We start from the raw sequence: 22,081 nt of genomic DNA, 5'->3' as shown, positions 1-22,081 counted from the left end.
CACATAAGGAAGACATAAGCCACATTAAGTGTATTCATTTATTACACCTCTTACAGATTTACAAAATGACCAGGGAAAGACGCATGCTCATTAAATAAAATAAACTACAGGCTATCATTACAGAACCTCTGGACTTAATCTAACACTATTAATAATAACAAACAAAAAAATACAATAAAAAAAAATTGCAAATAAAAAGTCTGTTGTTTTTCCTCACAAACGAGCGAGACTTCAGAAACAGGGCGGAAAACTTCAGTGATTAGTCCTGCCCTGTTCTGTGAACGAAACTGATCAACACGTGGTTTTTCAAGGACCAATCCTGTTGGCAGAGCAACACTAGGACTGACGCTCCAGGTGGAGCAGACATGAAGAAGGCCGCTCTGACAAGGCAGAAACTAACAGCAGCAGCCTCAGAGCAGAGCCCCTACCTCATGTGTTAACACTAGGAAAAGAGAAAATGGAAGGAGAGAGAAAATGGAAAAAGATAGAAAAGGACAACAAAAAAAACACTTCACTACAAAAGCAGCAATATTGTGTTAAGGCGGACTAGTAGTCAGTTCCATGCTGTTCAAACTACAAGACTACAACCAAAGCAAGTTTTCATAACTGTGCCCAGAGGACAGAGACCTTTCATGATTTAAACATCTGTAAAAACATGATTATTATTACCCAATGAGATTGGAGCATTCCCATGTGACTGAAGAGAACAAGTGTCTTCAAATTTTGTCCTATGCAATATAAACAGAGGATGTCTAACTACCTACATTGATCCAGAATATGACTAAATATGTCAATTCTGCAGTTGGATAAGAAAAACTGTTGTCGGTTTTACTGAGAAAAATTACAAGAATATACATACAGGCGCAAGCCTCTCTTTGGTTGGCAGAAGGAATCTTTCTGCCTTTTCTTTGCATCAATGTGGCAGAGGTCTTACAAAGAGATGGTGGTTTTACCTGACTGCTCCATTAAGACAACCGCTAAACAGAAGACCCACTCAGGTCAAGGTTCTCTTGCACTGTGCACGTCCCATTAACATCTTTTGGAAGCTTGATGTATATTGATATTTTGGATGACTGATATTAAAAAATTATTTTTTAGCAACTACCAAGTTTAAATTACTTTCTAACTCAAACTGTTGTTATTTTGTGTGGGGGAATAGCAGATTCATAAAATCTGAGATTGGGTTTAATGTCTGTAGAGTTCCAATGAATCATACAGGACTGCCCATCCTAAGAGCTTCATATAAGCGTGACGGTCGCATGACACCACTAAGTCACTTCATGACAGGTAAGTACAGGGGGAGACAATACTTTCATGATGGGCGGTTTGGTTAAAACGCATTTAAAAGTCCGGTTTCAAGCCAATTCCATTGAGAACAACGACACATCTAGTTATATATGTCAGGCCATCACTGTAAATAAGAATTTGTTCTTCTTGCCTGGGTAAATAAAGGAGAAATTTAAAAAAAATACTCTAAATTATATTCAACGGATCTTTTGAACAAAAACAAAAAACATGTCAGCTTACATAGAGCAGTAAGCTCTTGACATGTTTGGGTTCCAAAATGGAAACTGGTGCAAAAAAACAACAACTTAAAAACATTTTCAATACACGCATGCCAAATATGTATAAGAGTCAAGAAGTCATATCCAACTCAAAAGTAAAAATGCTGAAAAACAAGCATAATAGAGACATAAACATTTTAAATACAGATGAATGTTGGGTGAACTATGATTTATAACACAGCCTAAGCGAGGACCTTATTTTTTGCATTAAAAACGTATTTTGTTTTGATGTTATACTGTATGTAGTAAGGCCTGCCGCAAGAACTTCAGTGCCCAGTGCTACCTTGTGTGATCTGATGACAAATGATCAATAAAATACTATGTACTTTATACTGTATGTGAAGTTTAACCGCCTTAAAAATGTTTTTTTTTTTTTTTCAATAAAGTGTCTTCTGCGCTTTACAGTAAAATTCTAAGACCTAGAAGGTGTATTTGATAGCTGCTGGTCTAGCGCAGCTGCGTGCGAGGCGGGTCTGGGACCGAGTCTTGAGAGCGAAGCGGTCCCCAGTTTTACTGGATTCAGGGTTTCTTGCTGTGGCTTTTCTCCCGCGCCTAGGGTGTGTTACAAACGCTAAGTCGTCTCTCTTTGAACCATACCTATTTTCTGGGTCATCATCATCATCATCATCATCCACCGCCCCGGACGGCCCAGAGCGAGCCTGCTCATCCTCTCCTACAGGGTGCAGAGAACAAAAACTGTTTGTCAAGAGGTGGGTCACCTAACTTCATCCCTTCCACTGTCAGCCAGTGTGATGTGGGCTGTCTGCAGGGCTGGAGATCACAACAGAGGGAGGGGACGGGGACAGACTCACCCGAGGACTGGTGGAAGCTCGAGGGCCCTAATAAACACACATCCTCTGTGATGGTCTTGATCTTCTGGATGTCAACGTCATCCCCGGAGTCAGAGTCCAGGTCACCTTCCTCGTCGCTCGTGGTTGAGGTTGGCCCTGTTTTCGTCTGGGCCCTGGGAGCGTCTGGAGCCTTTTTTGGCCCCGGCCCTTGTCTGCTTGGCTTATCGGCCACACTAGCTCCCTCTGTCTGGGCCCTACGAGGCGTCGCTCGGGGCGTCAGCTGGCTCAGAGCCTTAATCTCCTTCTGCAGGTCGGGGTCATCACTGGAGGAGTCGCTGCCTCTGGCTCTCTGGACCTTCACCCTGTTCTCGCTCTCGTCCGAGTCAGAGCAGCGGTCTTGGGTCTTGCGTTTGCGGACCATCCTTTCCGGGGAGAGCGGCTTGTTCTTGGTCAGTCCAAAGAGGCATTTCTTTCTCACGCGAGTGGAGCCCTCGATCTCGTCGTCGCTGTCGGCTTCGTCAGAGCCATGTTTCACGGCTCCCAGCTGCAGGAGAGCAGCGGGAACCTCGTCCGAGTCGGAGTCTTCCGTGATTTTGCCGACCTCTCGGTCCTCAGCACCGTGAGCCGCAGCACCGGCGGGGTCGTCGGGGTCAGTGTCGCTCTCGCAGGCTGTGCCCGGAAGAGAGGGCTTGATTTGGTCGCCTGGACGGCGCAGGGGGGTGGTCTTCACCCGCGGGGACCGTCTGTTGTCGTGTTCTTCTTCCAAAACCAAACATTCTCTCACCTCAGCGGTGGGGTCGTCCTTGCATTCTGCCACGTCAGGGGCGGGGTGTTCGTCCTTCTTCTCTTCTGTTTGTTCTTCTGTGTCTTCGTCCTTCCTCTCCGGCTTTACGTCCACGTCAGTCTCCTGCTCGCTCGCTGGCGTCTCATCCGCAGCAGGCACGGGCGTGAGCTTTAACACTAATTCTTTCGTCACGTTGGCCGAACTTTCTGAAGGCTCTGCAGGGGTTTTGCGAGGCCTGCCTCGGGTCCGTCGCTGCATCGTCTCCCCTGCCCCCTCAGAGGACTCAAGGCCACCTTTCGTATCAAAGAACAACGAACCTCCGTTATCTGTCGGGCCTTTGGAGTCCGAGTCGTCCTCCAGCACGGGCTCGGCAGCCGTGTGCTCAGGTTCATTTAAGCAGTTTTCGTCAGCAACGTTCAGCTCCAACCCGGCTGGTTGGGTGGCGTCTGAATCGGGACACACAGTGTCATCTTCACTGTTCAGCATTTCGAGCTCGCAGGCCTCCTTCAGGGCGTCCTCGAGGGCGTCGTGGGACTTCCTCAGATCTTTAAGCACCGACTCAAAAGACCTCAGGTACATTCGACGGTCGTTGGTTGTCTGTTTGTCTTTGCCGCTTTGGACGAGCTTGACAAATGTTGCGTTTAAGGAGTTTGTGGAGTGGACTAGGAATTTGACCTTTTCAGTGAGATCATCTGGGATTGGTAGAGAGCTGCTGAACTCCTCATGACCTTCCATGATACTATGACTGCACCCACCCAAGTGCATGTTTTCAGAGTCCCTTGGTATTGTGTTACTGAGTCCAGATTTATCATTTTCTCCTCTGCTCCTCTTGCGATTTTGATGACAAAGACGTTCTAAGTTGTCAAGGACACTGTCGCAGGCGACAACCAGGTCTAACAGGGGCTCTGGACTACATACATAACAGTACCATTTACTCTCCTCGTCCAGAATCCCCGACAACTCTTTACGCCCCAAGTTCCTTAAAATACACTTCTTACAGAAAGCATTGCTGCAGAAATCACAACAGATCAAGTTTCCACCCTCCGCACACCACCTGTAAAAAAAAAAAAAAAACAGAAAGGGAATATCGTAGCAAATATCTGTTGTATAACAAATATATGTTTTCTTCAGGATCGTGTTACGTAACAAAAACCACAATATATACCTGCACTGCTCATCCATTCCATCTCCATCCTTGCTGATGTCATCGCTTGAGTAGTATTTGAAACAGGACTGATGGAAACAGAAATGCACACTGAATCAGAATCCAACTGGCAACTAAGTGCCAAAAATTATATTTAAATGACAGCCCACACACAGGTCCATGGCAGGAATATGATCCACCCACCTTGCAAATAAGTACTTTGAGTACTGGGTGCTGATAGAAGGAGTCTCTCTGGAAGTGGTTCACTTGCTGTCCGCATGCAGTGCAACTCACTATTTCCAAGTGTTCACCTCCTACAAAACAGGTCAACAGAATCTTCAGATGTTTGAATCTTGCATATCATTTCATTGGTGGCGATTTCCAAGCATATTTGCCTGATGTTGTCTATAGGATTGAAAGATATTCTACATCAGAATATTTTGCAAAACCATGTATAGTCAATATTGGCCTTAGTAGTATTCAGAATTACCCGGTTTTGTTAAATACAATTAATAATAAATGAATAAGTAGCTGTCTCACCACCTCGTCTCCGGGGCAAATCTCTTTTCAGTGTTCCAGATCTGCGACTTCGAAATTCAGGACCTCTGAAGTCGTCTCTGCCCTGGTCCACAGGTTCAGGCCTCACCACAACAGTGCCTGGGCACATTCCGCAGGAAGAATAGTATTGTGTAGTGCCTTCATTCCCACATTGAGTCTGACATACCACCAGAACTCATTAGGATTACAACAACAGTAGGCATAATCATCCTCGATCCTACAACTGAAATCTGATATCAGGGTTTGCTCCCAGACGCCTGATTTAAGGCTACACCGATCAACGTTTTTACAGTTCTGATCTGAAGGAAGTTAGAGGAATTAATGATGTTTCTTCTCCAGGCACCTGTCCCACATCATTCAACTGGACAGGATGTACATCTGTAAACTTTAACATGCTATACTTTGGAGCACGCTGTAACAAAGCAACAGAGCAAAATCATTTTAAATACCTACCTTTTGGCAATCTGGTTACATCGAGACGACCATTTGAATTGAAGTGCAAATCACAGTCTTCGTTAGTGTCATTTGAGTCACCAGATTCATCCAGCCCAGAATGTTTGGTGACAACTGAGGGTTTCCTGTAATTAGTAATAGAACACAAATACACAAAGTGAACAAAGTTGGGATGTGTTAACTCATTGTGGGGCGGAACCCAAAATGAAATCATAAAAACCCACCTCCGTGAACCAAGTGCTGCAGAAACCTTAGGAGTCTCTGCTGAAGTACCTGCCTGCAACGCACACAACATTCAAAAACGGATGATAATCTGGGCAACTAAGGATGGGTCTGACACAGTATAATTCATGGTAAATTAATTTCATTGAATTGAAACTACTACCACCGTTTCAACTTTCTGACATTACTTTCTTTATTCATACCTCAGTTTTATCTGATGAGTGGGGCAGCCCATTGCCCTTATTTTTTATACCTGTGAATCATGAGAAAACCAATTCAAGTTAAAACTATGATTTAGACAGTAACTAGTCTTAGGTCATAGCAGCATTAACGATTAGCTTTATTTGAATAGTTACCATCAGGACCTTGACCCCCCAGTGAATCATCGTTATCATCCACTGATGAATAAGTCAGGTATTCGTGGAGTTTGGTGATCAACACATTGAGTTTGCTTGTACTGTCAGAATTAGAGTTAATGGATAGAGTCATTTCTAGATTCCACTGAGTGAGAATGCATGGACACTGTTTAAGTAGGCTGCAAGTCGTCTACCTAGTTATCAACTTAAGGACAAGTTAGGATAACAACATAGCAAGAAATAGCTACACTACTGTAGGTGAAGACAGTTACGTTATATAGTAAGGCAAAAAGATAAGGTCAATCCTCGTCTGAGATGAGGTTTTACTGAATACGTAAACTAGATTGTAGACAAGTCTCTAATTTAACAATAATCGCGTAACGGAACTATTTAGCTACAGTAGATGCAATTTCTCAAATCGTTAGACCTTCACATGGTCTAGCTGTAACAGACAAACGATATTAAACTGATATATAAGCATATGCTAACAAGCTTACTGCAACATTTTTCTTGTCGTAATCAGCAGCTGATTGAACTGTATTTCTAGAACTAGCTTAATTAGAAAAACATTGCATGCTAGCTAATGTTGAAGGTAGCTACCTTAGCACCTCTCCTGACATCTTCGGCGACCGTAAAACAACTGTGTGCACTTTATTTCCTCAATTTACGTCCATATAAAAATATATAATTATACATCGAAAGCATTACATTTCTGTATCTTAACTCAATGCAGGAGTTTATGTGTATTTCTCAGTTTTACTCGTGGACACCAACGAGGCCAGGAGTTGGTACCAAAAAAGAAAGAATCGATATTTCTTCTTCTTCTTCTTTGATAGGCGGGTCGCAGCAGGTTAAACCTGTATATTCCGCCATCTACTGGTCACTGAGTGTATGGACACCGGCCTCATCACAATGTCAGGGCATGAGAGTTTGGCGAGTATCAGACTTGAAGTTTCAGACAACGCCCGTCGGTAGAGGGCACCCAAGTGCAACCATAGAAATTATGAAAAACCGTTATTATTAGTCTACCATTTGGCTCGGTGGCGCACAGTCGTTACAGCCTAACTTGAGACCAAACACTCATAGGGCCCATATAAACAGGCAAATTGTGGCCGTTTTATCTCGTTATAATTTGTCTATATCTTTGAAGAAGCACAGTGTAGTGTAGACTGGGCTTGTTTGAGAGATAGAACAACAGTCGGAGACAATCAGCGCTTTGCTGTGCTCGTGACAGCTGCATGAGATTCCCAAGTGTTGTGAGACAACAGGCCTTTGACCAAAGAACCCCTTTGATGAAGGCTCCCTGCTAGCATAAAACGGTTGTTCAGAGGCTGCAATAAATATCTCCTACGTGTCAATACATAACACATTCTAAAGCAATCATGCCCCTTTATCTCACGTGGAACTTGATGAATAAGGGAATCAATGTGTGGCCAAACAGGTGTCTCAAAGGTCGCGACCTTTCACATACGTAAAGATGGCTTAATTTCCCAATTATATTGGACATATGTATGTAGGCTACAATATACATATTATGTATATGTAACAATTTATTTATCATAAATATTTATAACTTTACCTTAGTTCACTCAGACTTACTTTTGGAGTTAAATAGAATCATTTTATATTCATGAATTAATCTTGAATATCATGATACCACGTAAAACAGACTATCTTAGTGAAGGCTACATTTAATTTCGGAATTAATAGTCGTTCCCCTATGTGCTAGCGAATTTATTTGGCGATGGGCAATCTGCCATTCATTCCTCTGAGCACCTCAAGGGTTGTCGGTCGGTGGGCGGGGGAAGTGTACATTCCACGCGCTTACTTTTCCGTGGATGAGGGAGGAAGTCTGGTCTCTCGAGCTGGACGCTGTCTGGAATTTTGGGGGCATCAAAAGTAAGTTATACTTACTTTTAGAGTGCAATACACAGCACGTTATCTCGATTGATTTTATAAACGTGAGCGGTACAAACATAAGTAATGTATTTGTATATGTTTGAAACTTGTACTGGCTAGTTAGTTTATTTTACAGGTAGGGCTTGTTTCTAGCAGAGCTTGATGGGTTTGTGTAGTTGGTTTAGCAGCAGACAGCATGTTACATTGTTAGCAGCTAGCTTGTTGGTTCTTTCAGCTAGCCTGCTATTAGCTAGCAGAGTTGCGAGCTATGTAGATTACTAAGTACACTGAACAAACATACCTGGTCAAAGGATAACAATATAGGATTGAATTGCACATTTTTAGTGAAGGATTTGGATCATCCGAATATGTAATCCTGCCGGAGACTAGACGCGAGCTAGTAAGAGAACGGGAAATATGTTTTTACCCGTAGACAATCCACCCTATTAATTACCATCTGCACCTGGAAGAATAATCAGCAGCAGCTAGTAATGACGTTTCATGTGAAAATCTATACACTTTTAGTTGTTAGCAAATTTCAACGCGCGTATAATTGTCCAGTAATGCACTGTTGAGTTTCCCTGTGAAAAAAGATAGGCTACTCAAGACTCGTGCGTAACCATGGTGTTTTCCTGCCACATAGCTGATGTGTTACATGGCCCTAGCCGTGCGCCTCGAGCATATGTGCGACAACTGCGCCCAGCCTTTTAGCGTTATTCAAATTATGCCAGACACTTGAATTCAAATTGTTCAATTTTTTTGCTTAATATTTGGCATATCAAAGAAAACATGGTAGTGTATTGATTTGGACAACGGTAATAATTTATCATGTTTTCTGTGACATAACTATCAAAGAGGGTAACATCTGTTAAATACATTGAATTGTAGAAGTTAGTCTGCCCTAAGTAGTCCAAAACCATTTAGTTGGGCTAAACTGCCTAGTAGGCTGGTGACATTCTTTCTTGCGTATTTAGGATTCCTGTTTTTGCACCTGTGCTCGCAGGTGATGGTTGAGTGTCATAGGAAGGATGAATGGGTTCTAGTACATAGTTTTGTAGCGTAAGGTTTCAGTCCATCCGCGTGAGGGAGATTGTATCTAAATCCTTAACACATCAACGTGATTTTAAACTTTCTACGTTTATAACTTAGGTGAGTTGTTTGCTGTATTGATTTATCATAATATTTATAATGTACACAACGTAATCTAATCCTTCACTGTCGATAAAGTGTGACACATTCTGTCACTATTTGTATTTCTTTTTTTGTGTAAGCAATCACCTTTACCTGAGCTGCACAGCATACTCACAAGCTCGTGTATCATTGAGCCTGTACATATCGAAATATTTACAGTGTGTTTGTTTTACATGATATTTTTGTTTTTACTGTTTTACCTTTTCATGCTGAAGCCCTGAGTTTAAGTAATAAGGTAAAGACAGTTGAAGCTGTTTGGCCGGTGGTTTTGCCAGACACAGCAAGCAGGTTATTCAGCTCATCGAGGTGTCACCGTAGAACAAACACGACCATGTTGATCCTGTGCTGCGTCCTCTAAACCACGGAGGAAGTCGAAAGCTCACGTTACCCTCAAAGTGTGAAACAGCCTGGGCAGAAAAATGTCTGTGTTCCTGTGGGTCATGTTGGGAGTGGATGTAGCCTGTGTCCCAACCACACTTGGGAGGGGTTCCGATTCTATTTGTGAGGCTTACGTATGCGTTCTAATTGAGTGGATGAAGCTGGGTGCGCCTGCAGGCTGTGCCCTCCTCCTCCCATCTGGGATCCCTGCCCTGAAATGGCGGAAAGATCAGTTGAAAGATCTAGTAAAGAGTGCTGACGTTTTGTTGTGGCTTTAGCGATTTACAGCTGGCACACATGCACACTGTCTTTGAGGATGGATCTAGCGTTGCGATCTCACCACTCAGCCTTTGAATCACATAGTTTAGCTGTTTTATAGTCCCGACTTATAAATATGGTGTTGTGCTGTGATTTGATGAGTACTTTTAAAGCTGCTGCTTGGCAAAGTAAAGCCCATTTGAATACTGAATTTGAGTAATATCACTAGCTGTGATCATGCACATGCTCATAGGCAAATGCACATGGTTCATGTCAAGGGGCTTGGTGTTTCTCTAGCTGTTTATGGTGTGTTATTAACTGAAAGCTTGTTCTCAAAAAACAGCCTTGCCCAGCTGTCAAAAAAACAACAACTGTTTCTGGACCCCCACACTTGTTCCCAGCATTTGCTTTTCTCATCTGCGTCCTCATAGGCCTGGGGATGTATCGGATTACAAGCCCCCTATTCTTCTGTGCTACTAGAGATTAAACTCATTGTGTGTGTTCTGTATACTTAACCTCTCTCCTGCTCCCTGCCTCCTGACCCCTGCTTCTCTCTCTCTTTCTCTCTCTCTCTCTTTCTCTCTGTGTCTCTGTGTCTCTGTCTCTCTCTCTCTGCCTCTCTCTCTCTGCCTCTCTCTCTGCCTCTGTCGCTCTCTCTCTCTGCCTCTGTCTCTGCCTCTGTCTCTGCCTCTGTCTCTCTCTCTCTCTCTCTCTCTCTCTCTCTCTCTGCCTCTGTCTCTCTCTCTCTGCCTCTGTCTCTCTGTCTCTCTGCCTCTGTCTCTCTGTCTGGGGTGTGACAGGAGTTGGCATATGAGGTCATGTTTAGACTGGTTTGGTTCCAACCGTCACATTTCACATGCATTACTTTTGTATGGTATTTTATTTAAATGTTAAACTAACAATAGACATGATGTCACCTGAGGGGAAGTAGCCCTTCTGGATTCAGGGAGGAAATGGCTTCTGTCTGGAAAAATGCCTAGGATACCTAGTTTGGTTTGAATGTTGAAACCCAGCAGTGAGCACCACATGATAGAAACAGAAGGGCCGACTGACCTCTGGAGGTTGTGCCTGTCAAGTACTTCCTTTCCTTCAGACTATCAATGGCCCTCATTCATGGCAATTATTTAATTTCTGTAGTCTTTTGTCCATTGTCTTGTAGCATGTGTTCCTGGGGTGCAAATTATGAGAAGGGACATTGATTTCATACAGATACAACTATAAGGTATTTCAGGGATGGTACAGATATATTTTTATAAGGAATATTTATTATTTATAATTGTAAAAACATTGAAATTACCTACCAGCAACTGCCCATACTCTGTACTCATTGGCAGGGGACAATGGTACAGCAACTGGGACAGTGGTCATTTATCATGTGTAGAGGCTTGGTGTATCCCTCACTTAGAAAGGATTACTAGGCCTAATAGTAAAGAGGGTACTTACTGCAGTCATGTAGGCCTATGAGGATCCAGTTAGAGTTACCTAACTGTTACCAAACGTGGCAAAACTCTACAATCATGTTCTGCGCGCAAGACTGAAGGAATCCAGGCCCAGTCTTTGGGGAGCAATGATTTGCGAAAACGTTTGAGCAAGTATTGCTGATAGGAAAACACTTTCTCTGTGGGAAAAAGGATGTTCTTAGCCAGAGTAATTGCAGTCTAAACTCTTTTGTGTTGCCAGAGCCTTTCTGCGTGAAGTCCTTTTGATCGTAGAGGAATGTTATCATTCTGGTTTAGCCTTGGGTAGCCCCGGAGAATGAGAACAATATGCTACTCCCCTCTGTTACAACTGAAGCACATTCAACACAGACCTGCCGGTACCTAACAGAGAACAACCCTTTAAAGTTATCTATTTAGAACAAATCAAACATGTTTTATTTGGGGAGTCATGGTGTGTGAAAAGCCTAAAATAAAAATTTAAATGACCTCCGCCACGCTTAACTCAACCTCTGAAACCATGTTTCATTAATGCAGAAGATGTTTCAAGTACAATAGACCAACATGGCCAGCTACATTCTGTAACAAGTATAATATCAGTGTGCTGGAATTAACCTAGTTTGTGAGTTTTGTGAGTTGGTAGTCATTGGGTAGTGGTAGTCATGTGAACAGCCCTTCTTTTTAAGCTTTTCACAGAACATCCTCAGGTGAAACGTCACTCTATAGTAGGGTTGGTTCTATAATATCTTGCTGAATAAATGATCACATTAGAGACAATTTCATAGGCTAAAATCTAGCTCCTTCGTCTGGTGTTTTTTCATGTTTTAAATTATTTGAATCAAAGCAATCTACTGGTGTTGCTATGGTTGTTAACTGCCACTTCCTTTTCAACAGTAAAAGAACCATTAGTTTACTAAATCTGTTTGACATTGAACAGCTTTATGTTGTTTAGTTGAGTCAGACGTGTTTTCCACATTTCAGCGAACCTTGAAGCGACTTCCAGTAGATCTGTAGTTAGTTTGACTCAGTTGTTTTTCATGCCAGTAATGTTAAGGCCAAATGGAGTCTAAATATTCAACATGATTAGTCTTCACCCCGTTATCACCCCGCCGCCCCGCCCCCCCAAATCAAAACAACCCAACACACTTTGACCAGGAGTAGAGACATGGATGCTGACGTGCCAGTTTAGTCATGTGGCTAACTGCAGTGGATCTCCTCAAGTGTGGACACGTGTGATGGTGAAGCAGGGCTATAGAGCAGGACTATAGAAGCAGGGCTATGAGCAGGACTATAGAAGCAGGGCTATTAGCAGGGCTATAGAAGCAGGGCTATTAGCAGGGCTATAGAGCAGGACTATAGAAGCAGGACTATAGAAGCAGGGCTATTGAGCAGGACTATAGAAGCAGGGCTATTAGCAGGGCTATAGAGCAGGACTATAGAAGCAGGGCTATTAGCAGGGCTATAGAGCAGGACTATAGAAGCAGGGCTATTAGCAGGGCTATAGAAGCGGGGCTATTAGCAGGGCTATTAGCAGGACTATAGAAGCAGGGCTATTAGCAGGGCTATAGAAGCGGGGCTATTAGCAGGGCTATTAGCAGGACTATAGAAGCGGGGCTATAGAAGCGGGGCTATAGAAGCGGGGCTATAGAAGCAGTTCTTCCCGGCTTGGTCTCCAGGCGGCTCAGAACACCAGGAAGGTTTTGAGTTGTGTTGACCTTTACCCTTTCTGCAGGAGCCAGCTGTCTGACTCACCATCTCAGGTCGCTTCGTCAACATGGCTGGAAAGATCTGCAAGGATGAACTAGAAGAACTGAGAGAGGCCTTTGGGAAAGTTGGTAAGTCGTTCAGGGATTTTCCACAGTTGTCTACGTATTCAAACGTCTGACACAGTTCTACAAATAGAACATTTCAATACACTTTTTAAGACTTCTTTAATTTTGTCTACGACAGCCCCCTTTGTTATTGTTTGTGAAAACTCTCACTAACACAACATCCTGGGTGTCTTGTCATCGCAGACCTCGACAGTAACGGCTTCATCTGCGATTATGAGCTCCATGAGCTGTTCAAAGAGGCTAACCTGCCTCTGCCTGGCTACAAGGTGAGGGAAATCATCCAGAAGCTGATGCGTGAAGGAGATCGCAACAAAGACAACAAGATCAGCTTCGAAGAGTTTGTGTCCGTAAGTCATGCGTCTGTAGAGTGTCAACTTTCCGGGTAGTTGGCATCAGCAGGTCAACTTTTACAAGCTGCCACTGGCAGCTGGGACGGTGATGTCACTCATGGCTGCTTGTGTGTCTTTAGTTTCCTCACAGTCTCACTCTGACTCAATAACTCTGTCTGGCCTACAAGTCATGTGGCTTTTCTATTCCCGGACCAGGTAGTTGAAAGGACATTTGTATCGATTGTGTGTTTCACCGCACAGTGCGTATTTTCTCTCTCTGTCTCTCTCTGTCTGTCTTTCTCACTCTCTCTCTAAGAATGAGGAAATGAGGTCAGCACAGTGGTGTTGGTTCCAGTGTTTGGTTTCTCCTATGTTGAGGCAGCAGTCTTACCAGACCTGTGTTTGCTGCGGTGTCCTAGTAGAGTCATGTGGCCACTGGCATTCGAGAAGAAAAAACCTCATCCGTAATCTCGCTATTTTAGGCACTTTCACATAGCTCCATGATGAGTTGAAAGTTTTCTTTTTTAGTATTAATATTATTCTATTTTTTTCCACCCAAGGATAGCCACGGCTGTGTGTATTTGCAGGCTTGCATGATTTCATTTGCTTTTCTGTTTTCATTGGCCGTCTTAGGTATGGTGTGATGTGGGGGTGAGGTTGTTCAAATGTAACCAGCGATATCAAGCAATGGAAGTGCCAGCATGAGGAGACAACAGAATATGTGGTGTTATCTGCTGAGACTATTTCAATGACAACTGATAAGGGTCGTAATTGCAGAGAGAAGTGCTTGGTGTTGTTTTGAGATCCCTGCCTTTTTATATCCAGGCTGGAGTGCCCAGCAGCTGTAACCAAACACAACATGACCTTGTGTTTGTTTGCTGTTCTGTGTGCTTACAATTTAAATGTGTCACTCATCCCTCTGCTGAATGGCTCATTGTGGCTTCAATCCACACAGAGGTCTTGAGGTGTGAGGTCACGAACGAGCTGGAGAAACTCCCAGAGCCAGGAGGAAACCGAGCAGTCAGCTGCTTGTTCTCTTATTGTAGAGGGTGGAACGTAACAGGTTTAGAAGCGAGGACTCATTCTTTGACACACAAGGACGTGATTTCCTGGTCAACATCCATGTTGGCGCTGCTCTGCCCTTCCCAACTTAGATACCACAGAACCGGAAAAAAGATGCTGGTCAAGAACACAGTCTTTTCATTTTCCCTCCTTCCCTTTCTGGTCTGGGACATCCCATAATGAGTTAGTGGTTACAGAGCTGGAGTCAAGTAGTCAACTTTACTTGTACTGAGTTTAGTGCAAAAAAAAAAAGAAAAACATGTTTTCAAGGTGGCTTCTCCTGTAATGTTTCATTGTGTCTCAGCCCTGGTCCTCAGGGACCCCCTGTCCTGCATGTTCTAGATGTTTCCCTGCTCCAACACACCTGATTCAAATAAAGGGTTGTTATCAAGCCTGAAAACGACCGTACATGCATTCACTTTGTGTTGGGGCAGGGAACCATCTAGAACATGCATGACAGGGAACCATCTAGAACATGCATGACAGGGAACCATCTAGAACATGCAGGACAGGGAACCATCTAGAACATGCAGGACAGGGGGTCCTAAGTAATGGGGCTCAGAGACAGTGCTGTAATGCCCCTCCACCTCTGTGCTGTAGATATTCCAGGAACTGAAGAGCAGCGATATCGCTAAAAGCTTCCGGAAGGCCATCAACAGGAAGGAAGGGATCCTAGCCATCGGAGGCACGTCTGAGCTGTCGAGCGAAGGAACGCAGCACTCCTTCTCTGGTACGGTCACACGGGACTGGAAGCTTCTAGAACACTGGAAGCCTAAATCCGACTGAGGGAATTTCCTTCTCTTCAATGTCTTCTCTCCCTGTTTTCATATCTCTCACCAACTGTCCTATCAAAACAGAAAAGCAGAAAAAAGCAGAACGATTTTGTATATATATTTGATTTATTATCAGCAAGTTAGTTGTGGTAGTGTTGGCTGATTGTGAGTTTTCCCTGGTCACCTGTGTAGAGGAGGAGCGCTATGCCTTCGTCAACTGGATCAACACAGCTCTGGAGAAGGATCCTGACTGCAAGCACGCGCTGCCCATGGACCCAGACACTGATTCCCTGTTCAAAGCCATGGGCGATGGCGTGGTGCTCTGGTGAGTCAACCTGTCGTGATGTGAAATATCGACACTTCCTGCAGTTCCCCCCCCCCTGAGCTGTCTCCTAACCCCCCCCGCCTTGTCTCTGTGTAGTAAAATGATCAACCTATCGGTGCCAGACACCATTGATGAGAGGACCATAAACAAGAAGAAGCTGACTCCGTTTACGATCCAGGTTTGTAGCAGCTGCGCCCCCTGAACCAACCCTCCGAGCTGCACGCCCTGAACCAACCCTCCGAGCTGCACGCCCTGGAGCCGTCTCAGCGCACGCTCACACGGTTCCAAATACAGTTGAATGCAAATACGGGGTGGAGACATTTTGAATACATTTGTAAATTGAAGTGATAATATGAACTTCCTTATATAAATAAAGCCTATCCTTCCCTTTGGCACATCAACACCACACTGCGGAAATCAAGTAAAACAAAATATTGTGTGTATCGACGATACGATACAGTATGGACAGGCCTATGTATCGTACCTCAACCGAGAGGCAGCAAAACCCATCCCAGAAAGGTGGTGAACTCCTGCTCCTCCTCAGACTGTGGTTTCTCCTGCTCCTCCTCAGACTGTGTGGTTTCTCCTGCTCCTCCCTGCTCTTCCTCAGACTGTGTGACTCCTCCTCCCTGCTCTTCCTCAGACTGTGTGACTCCTCCCCCCTGCTCCTCCTCAGACTGTGTGGTTTCCCCTGCTCCTCCTCAGACTGTGTGACTCCTCCTCCTCAGACTGTGTGACTCCTCCCCCCTGCAGGAGAACCTGAACCTGGCCCTGAACTCGGCCTCGGCCATCGGCTGCCACGTGGTGAACATCGGGGCGCTGGACCTGCGGGAGGGGAAGCCCCACCTGGTGCTGGGCCTGCTGTGGCAGATCATCAAGATCGGCCTGTTCGCTGACATCGAGCTGAGCAGGAACGAAGGTGAGGAGAGGGAGGGGAGGGGGGGCAGGATATGAGGAGGGGAGGAGGGGGGTTAGGGTTAGGGGTGTGTCATCTGATGAAGCCTGAAGAGTTTCAGTCGTTGGTCATCAGTTGTATGACTTGTGGTGTGTGTGTGTGTGTGTGTGCGCGTGTGCGCCCCAGCGCTGGCGGCCCTGCTGAAGGACGGTGAGACCCTGGAGGACCTGATGAAGCTCTCCCCAGAGGAGCTGCTGCTGCGCTGGGCCAACTACCACCTGGAGAACGCCGGCTGGCAGAAGATTAACAACTTCAGCTCAGACATCAAGGTGCGTGGAGCCACGGTCATGTGACCGAGGGGATAATGGATGTCTGGCAGCTAAGACTGGAGGTCATGAATAATAGACTGGAGCACTTTCTCCTTTCCGCAATGAATCTTGAAATGGACTTTTGAAATGGATTCCCAACATTTCCCTTCTCAATACAGTGACTGTGCTTGTCTGTGTTTCTGACTCAGTGTATCTTCTCTTTAGCTGACAGGCCTTTCAACCTGTAAAGGTACTTTATAGATCAACTTTCTTGCTGTGTAGGAACTGACAACAGCTCCATACATTTGTCATCCAGAATAGAGCATTAATCTTCTCATGACTTCCACGATCACTGCATCACCCTCCACTGTGTTGCTCCGTGTCTCACTTTCTCATGTGATGCATTACCTTGCATGTCATGCGTAGTGATGTCATATCCCATCCTGTGTCTCAGACGAGGTGTGTAGTGATGTCATATCCCATCCCGTGTCTCAGGCGAGGTGTGTAGTGATGTCATATCCCCGTGGTGTGCTTCCTGTTACAGGACTCCAAGGCCTACTTCCACCTCCTAAACCAGATCTCCCCGAAAGGCACAGAGGAAGACCAGCCTCGCATCGACATCAACATGGCCGGCTTCAGCGTAAGAACCAGGAAGTGGCCACACCTTGTTTACCATCAGGGGGGTTAGGGTTGGGTTCAGAGAGCCCCGGGGTGATCCTGTCTCTGTGTGTCCGCGCCCAACAGGAGAGGGACGATCTGAAGCGGGCGGAGAGCATGCTGCAGCAGGCCGACAGGCTGGGCTGCCGGCAGTTTGTCACTCCCACCGACGTCATCAGCGGAAACCCTAAACTCAACCTGGCGTTTGTGGCCAACCTGTTCAACAAGTACCCCTCCCTGACCAAGCCTGAGGGCGAGGATATCGACTGGGGGCTGCTGGAAGGTGAGAGCTGAGGGACAGCAGTCTGTCAGACGCTCATGTGACTGGACTGCTCCTCGTTCTTGCGTAACGCTCCTGTGTGCCCCTCAGGGGAGACGAGAGAGGAGAGGACCTTCCGGAACTGGATGAATTCTCTGGGTGTGAACCCGCACGTCAATCACTTGTATGGGTACGTACGCCGAACTCAACCCATCATCTGTGATTTGTGTCCTTTTTTCTTTCTTTTTTTTTTTAAAGTGAAGTGAATCCTAAGTGAAGTGTGTTTGGGTTCCTCCAGGGACCTGCAAGACGCTCTAGTTATCCTGCAGCTGTATGAGAAGATTAAAGTTCCTGTGGACTGGAACAACAAAGTGAATAAACCACCGTACCCCAAGATAGGGACCAACATGAAGAAGGTAGACAAACTCCGCATCCAGCTCAAACAAAACTGTACAATTTAGTTTTTGTCAAAACACAATGACTCTCGCTGCCTAAAACAAAAAGGTGATGTTATCGTTTGTCAATCGTTCGATCTCTCTTTCTACCTCTCTCTCTCTCTACCTCTCTACCTCTTTCTACCGCTCTGTAACTCTCTCTACCTCTCAACCTCTCTCTCTATACCTCTCTCTACCTCTACCTCTCTGTACTTCTCTCTCTACCCCTCTCTACCTCTCTGTATCTCTCTCTCTTCTTCTGGACAGCTGGAGAACTGTAACTACGCAGTGGAGTTGGGCAAGACAACCGCCAAGTTTTCCCTGGTTGGCATCGGAGGGCAGGACCTGAACGATGGCAACGCTACCCTGACGCTGGCCCTGGTCTGGCAGCTGATGAGGAAGTGAGTCACCCAGTCTGAGCCAGTCTGAGCATGCCCAGAGAGCACTCTTGCTGTTCCCAGGATTCAGTTCACCAGGGAAGAAAGATCAATGCTCTCTGAAATAAGAGATTAGAGACACCTCTTTTATCTTCCACTTCACGTTGACTCATCGTCATGATCTGTCAGCTCTCCTGTGACCCACCCTAGTCCCGGTTAGGGATGTTCTGTAGACCTGCTCGGCTGGGCGTGGTGCTGGGTGAAGAAGGGGGTGCATGTGCACAGACTAGAATTCCCTGTTTTGACTCTGTGCTATCAGAGGCATCAAGACTATCTGCAGTATGTACGACCTGCTGGGTTCCTGTCCTGTGCAGTTGTGTGTGCAGGGTTGATCAGCGTGTTAGACGACGCTGCGGTCATGGTGGAAGCAGTGAGGCTTGACGCTGACCGCATGTCTGCTGCTTCCACTGGAGGGTGGTGCTGTATGTCTGCTGCTTCCTCTGGAGGGTGGTGCTGTATGTCTGCTGCTTCCTCTGGAGGGTGGTGCTGTATGTGTCTGCTGCTTCCTCTGGAGGGTGGTGCTGTATGTCTGCTGCTACCTCTGGAGGGTGGTGCTGTATGTGTCTGCTGCTTCCTCCTCTGGAGGGTGGTGCTGTATGTGTCTGCTGCTTCCTCTGGAGGGTGGTGCTGTATGTGTCTGCTGCTTCCTCTGGAGGGTGGTGCTGTATGTCTGCTGCTTCCTCTGGAGGGTGGTGCTGTATGTGTCTGCTGCTTCCTCTGGAGGGTGGTGCTGTATGTGTCTACTGCTTCCTCTGGAGGGTGGTGCTGTATGTGTCTACTGCTTCCACTGGAGGGTGGTGCTGTATGTGTCTGCTGCTTCCTCTGGAGGGTGGTGCTGTATGTGTCTGCTGCTTCCTCTGGAGGGTGGTGCTGTATGTGTCTGCTGCTTCCTCTGGAGGGTGGTGCTGTATGTGTCTGCTGCAGGCTGGCTTCGCTCTGTCCTCCATTTTTATTTAGTTGTTTTTATTTTTGATTCCTAATCCCTAAGGATACAAGAGGCATTTGTCCCTTGCCAGTCTGTTTTTAGTAATTAAAAACATCTTCCTAATTGCCTTTCCCAGGGCCTGTTCCATAAAGCTAGTTGAACGAATAAGACTTGTGTAAGGCTTGTGTCAGGGAAAGTAACTGTCAAAAGCCTGACTTATTTGGTAAACTTGATTTATGGAACATGCCACTGGTAAGATGAAAATGCGCTCATCCCCAGATACACGTTGAATGTACTGGAGGACTTGGGAGATGGACAGAAGGCCAACGATGACATCATCGTGCGATGGGTCAACAGCACCTTGTCAGAGGCTGGGAAAGCAACCAAGATCTCAAGCTTCAAGGTTCGTCGAGATGTTCCACAGCAAATTCATGTCGCTTGCGCACCTGTTTAGTTTGTTTATTACTTATTTATCACATTTTATAATTCACAGTCCCATTCAGTATACAATGTTTCTGTTATCTGTATATATATTTATCTCCAGTGTTAACTATCACTCCAAATTCATGACTATTTCGTGCCACCAAAATTTCTACAGACCAAATATGGTTCAGCAAGTGCACATTTTCTTCAATAAATGTAACATTTCTCAGAGCATTTATTGCTTTATTAATTTAAAATATGACCCCTGGGGGCTTCTGGGTCCAAATCCAGCCTGGGCCCTCCCCCCCCCCTCTCTCTCTCCCCCCCCCCCCCCCCCCCCCCCCCCTCTCTCTTTCTCCCCCCCCTCTCTCTCCCCCTCTCTCTCTCTCTCCCCCCCCTCTCTCTCTCTCTCCCCCCCCCTCTCTCCCCCCCCCCTCTCTCTCTCCCCCCCCCCTCTCTCTCTCTCTCTCTCTCTCTCTCTCTCTCTCTCTCTCTCTCTGTCTCTCTCTCTCTCTCTCTCTCTCTCTCTCCCCCCCCCTCTCTCTCTCTCTCCCCCCCCCTCTCTCTCTCTCCCCCCCCCCTCTCTCTCTCTCTCTCCCCCCCCCCTCTCTCTCTCTCTCTCCCCCCCCCCCTCTCTCTCTCTCTCTCCCCCCCCCCTCTCTCTCTCTCCCCCCCCCCCCCTCTCTCTCTCTCCCCCCCCCCCTCTCTCTCTCTCCCCCCCCCCCTCTCTCTCTCTTTCCCCCCCCTCTCTCTCTCTCTCTCTCTCTCTCCCCCCTCTCTCTCTCTCTCTCTCTCTCCCTCCCTGCCTTTCCTCTCACACTAACTAACTATCTGATAAAGCATGAAAGAGCTGTCTTCTTAAACAGTGTCCTCTGGGTTGTCAGGACAAGGAGATCAGCACCAGTCTGCCGGTGGTGGACCTGATCGACGCCATCCAGCCAGGCAGCATCAGCTACGACCTGGTGAAGACTGGCAGCCTGTCTGCAGAGGACAAGCTGGAGAACGCCAAGTAGGTCCCAGCCAACAGCGGCCGATGGAACCACAGTACAAACATTTACAGGATTGAATCATGGCTGAAAAGTTTGTAGAATCACAGTCATAGTCGTACATTTGATAGGATCACTGTAGAAAAAAATGAAAACCACTGATTTTTACAATTAATTTACATCTGTTGTCTTGTCGCCATGGAGCCCCTGAGGCCTGCTAACCGTTAATCCTCCTGACCCTGCTCTCCGTCCTAGATACGCCGTCTCCATGGCGAGGAAGATCGGCGCCCGGGTCTACGCCCTCCCTGACGACCTGGTGGAGGTCAAACCCAAGATGGTGATGACCGTGTTCGCCTGTCTGATGGGCCGGGGGATGAAGCGAGCCTAGGACATCCCCCGCCCTGCCCGCCTAACCCCCGCCCCCCCACCCTACCCGCCTAACCCCTGCCCCCCGTCCCCCGCGCTGGCCGTCTGACCACCAAGGAGCTACTGGGTCACAGGAATGAAGATTTGTGATGAAACCGATGTTACCAACAGACATTTAAGACCCTTCAATCAATCAAACTCTACTATGTTCATGTCGGTATTTTCCATCTCTGTAGAAGGCAGATGTGTATACTTACTGCTAAATGAAGGGATGTCCTCCTCAGACAGGAAGACCAGGATCTAGTTTCTGAAAACAGGACTTGGTATGATACTTCTCAATATGCAATATGCCTTGTTGATTATTAATGTATAAGATGCTGACATAAGTATGTATTCTCCTGCTCCCATTTTGTCGTCTCAGACCGATCGTATGTTATATCCTTTATGTTTACACAAACGCATAATTCACATATTGAACGCCAGTGCTTGTATTGGCGAGCTGAAGTTTGAGAGGTTATGGGTTCAGGTGTTAAAACCTTGACAGTAGAGACGATCTTTCAATTATTGAAGTGCATGTATGTCGTTTTAAAACTGGCGTCATTAATAACTACATATCTCTATGCAGAAGCCATAAGGGGCACATGTGTACCGACCAAGCCTGATGCGTGTTATTGTATTTGCTTTTGTTCACTTTTGGGGGATTATGGAAGAATGGAGAGGGGTGTCTTTTGTATTGGGACTATAGGTTTGTCTTTATTATGTTGGATGAAAATGAAGGGCTTTCTAGTGGTTCAGTGCTTGTGCTGAGCTGACGTGTGTGTGAGTGAGTCTGCCTCTTGTGTCTTGAGGCGGTCCTACCTATTCTTTTGTACTCGACGTCACCCTCTGAAAAAATGTATCAACAATATCTTTGTTCCAGGTAGCTTCATTATATTTCATAGCAACCATTGAGTGTGGTTGGTCATGTGTACAAGGTAACTCCTGTGCAAGTGCTTTATATATAACAATAAAAAAACGAAATGAGGAAAGAAAAAA

The 22,081-nt window shown here is 45.9% G+C and overlaps 2 protein-coding genes across 6 annotated transcripts in view; one reads left to right on the top strand and one right to left on the bottom strand.

Annotated features, from left to right (window-relative positions):
- LOC146287678 (transcriptional regulator ATRX-like) overlaps positions 1–8,486 on the bottom strand; it is a 17,706-nt gene extending 9,220 nt beyond the window's left edge. Inside the window, exons 1-11 of one of the 4 annotated variants that reach the window (XR_014755174.1) lie at positions 8,074–8,486; positions 7,702–7,749; positions 5,874–5,974; positions 5,721–5,770; positions 5,520–5,572; positions 5,296–5,420; positions 4,825–4,941; positions 4,489–4,598; positions 4,306–4,373; positions 2,378–4,194; positions 2,163–2,238 (exon numbers count right to left, since the gene is read on the bottom strand). Coding sequence is in view for 3 of the 4 variants with exons in the window: in XM_084698260.1 (XP_084554386.1) it covers positions 2,163–2,238; positions 2,378–4,194; positions 4,306–4,373; positions 4,489–4,598; positions 4,825–4,941; positions 5,296–5,420; positions 5,520–5,572; positions 5,721–5,770; positions 5,874–5,974; positions 7,702–7,749; positions 8,074–8,111 (2,603 nt within the window). In the remaining variant the exon portion in view is untranslated. Of the gene's footprint in view, positions 1–2,162; positions 2,239–2,377; positions 4,195–4,305; positions 4,374–4,488; positions 4,599–4,824; positions 4,942–5,295; positions 5,421–5,519; positions 5,573–5,720; positions 5,771–5,873; positions 5,975–6,473; positions 6,709–7,701; positions 7,750–8,073 lie in introns of those variants that run through there. The other 3 variants (XM_084698261.1, XM_084698260.1, XM_084698262.1) reach the window with 3 other exon arrangements.
- pls3 (plastin 3 (T isoform)) lies at positions 7,649–22,081 on the top strand. Of its 2 annotated transcripts, none has more exons than XM_084698264.1 (16): positions 7,649–7,772; positions 12,768–12,870; positions 13,051–13,214; positions 14,859–14,988; positions 15,224–15,356; positions 15,453–15,534; positions 16,110–16,275; positions 16,438–16,580; positions 17,104–17,199; positions 17,304–17,499; positions 17,587–17,665; positions 17,774–17,891; positions 18,177–18,310; positions 19,551–19,674; positions 20,579–20,703; positions 20,936–22,081. In XM_084698264.1, the coding sequence occupies exons 2-16, from the start codon at positions 12,810–12,812 to the stop codon at positions 21,066–21,068; spliced, it is 1,884 nt and encodes a 627-aa protein (XP_084554390.1). In that variant the 5' UTR covers positions 7,649–7,772; positions 12,768–12,809; the 3' UTR covers positions 21,069–22,081. The 2 variants fall into 2 exon arrangements, with proteins under 2 accessions (XP_084554390.1, XP_084554391.1); XM_084698265.1 differs by lacking the exon at positions 7,649–7,772 and adding an exon at positions 8,903–8,921.

This window comes from Hypomesus nipponensis, chromosome 5 (genome assembly GCF_054491055.1).
Source record: "Hypomesus nipponensis isolate SF chromosome 5, ASM5449105v1, whole genome shotgun sequence".
Lineage (NCBI taxonomy): Eukaryota > Metazoa > Chordata > Actinopteri > Osmeriformes > Osmeridae > Hypomesus > Hypomesus nipponensis.
Note: the sequence above shows the minus strand (reverse complement) of the source record. Positions and strands in the feature narration are given on the sequence as shown.

Coding starts and splice junctions, on each gene's coding strand:
- pls3 (XM_084698264.1), top strand. CDS start 12,810: ATGGCTGGAAAGATCTGCAAGGATGAACTAGAAGAACTGAGAGAGGCC. Junction 15,535..16,109: donor TGACTCCGTTTACGATCCAG/GTTTGTAGCAGC, acceptor TCCCCCCTGCAG/GAGAACCTGAACCTGGCCCT. Junction 16,581..17,103: donor ACTTCAGCTCAGACATCAAG/GTGCGTGGAGCC, acceptor TTCCTGTTACAG/GACTCCAAGGCCTACTTCCA.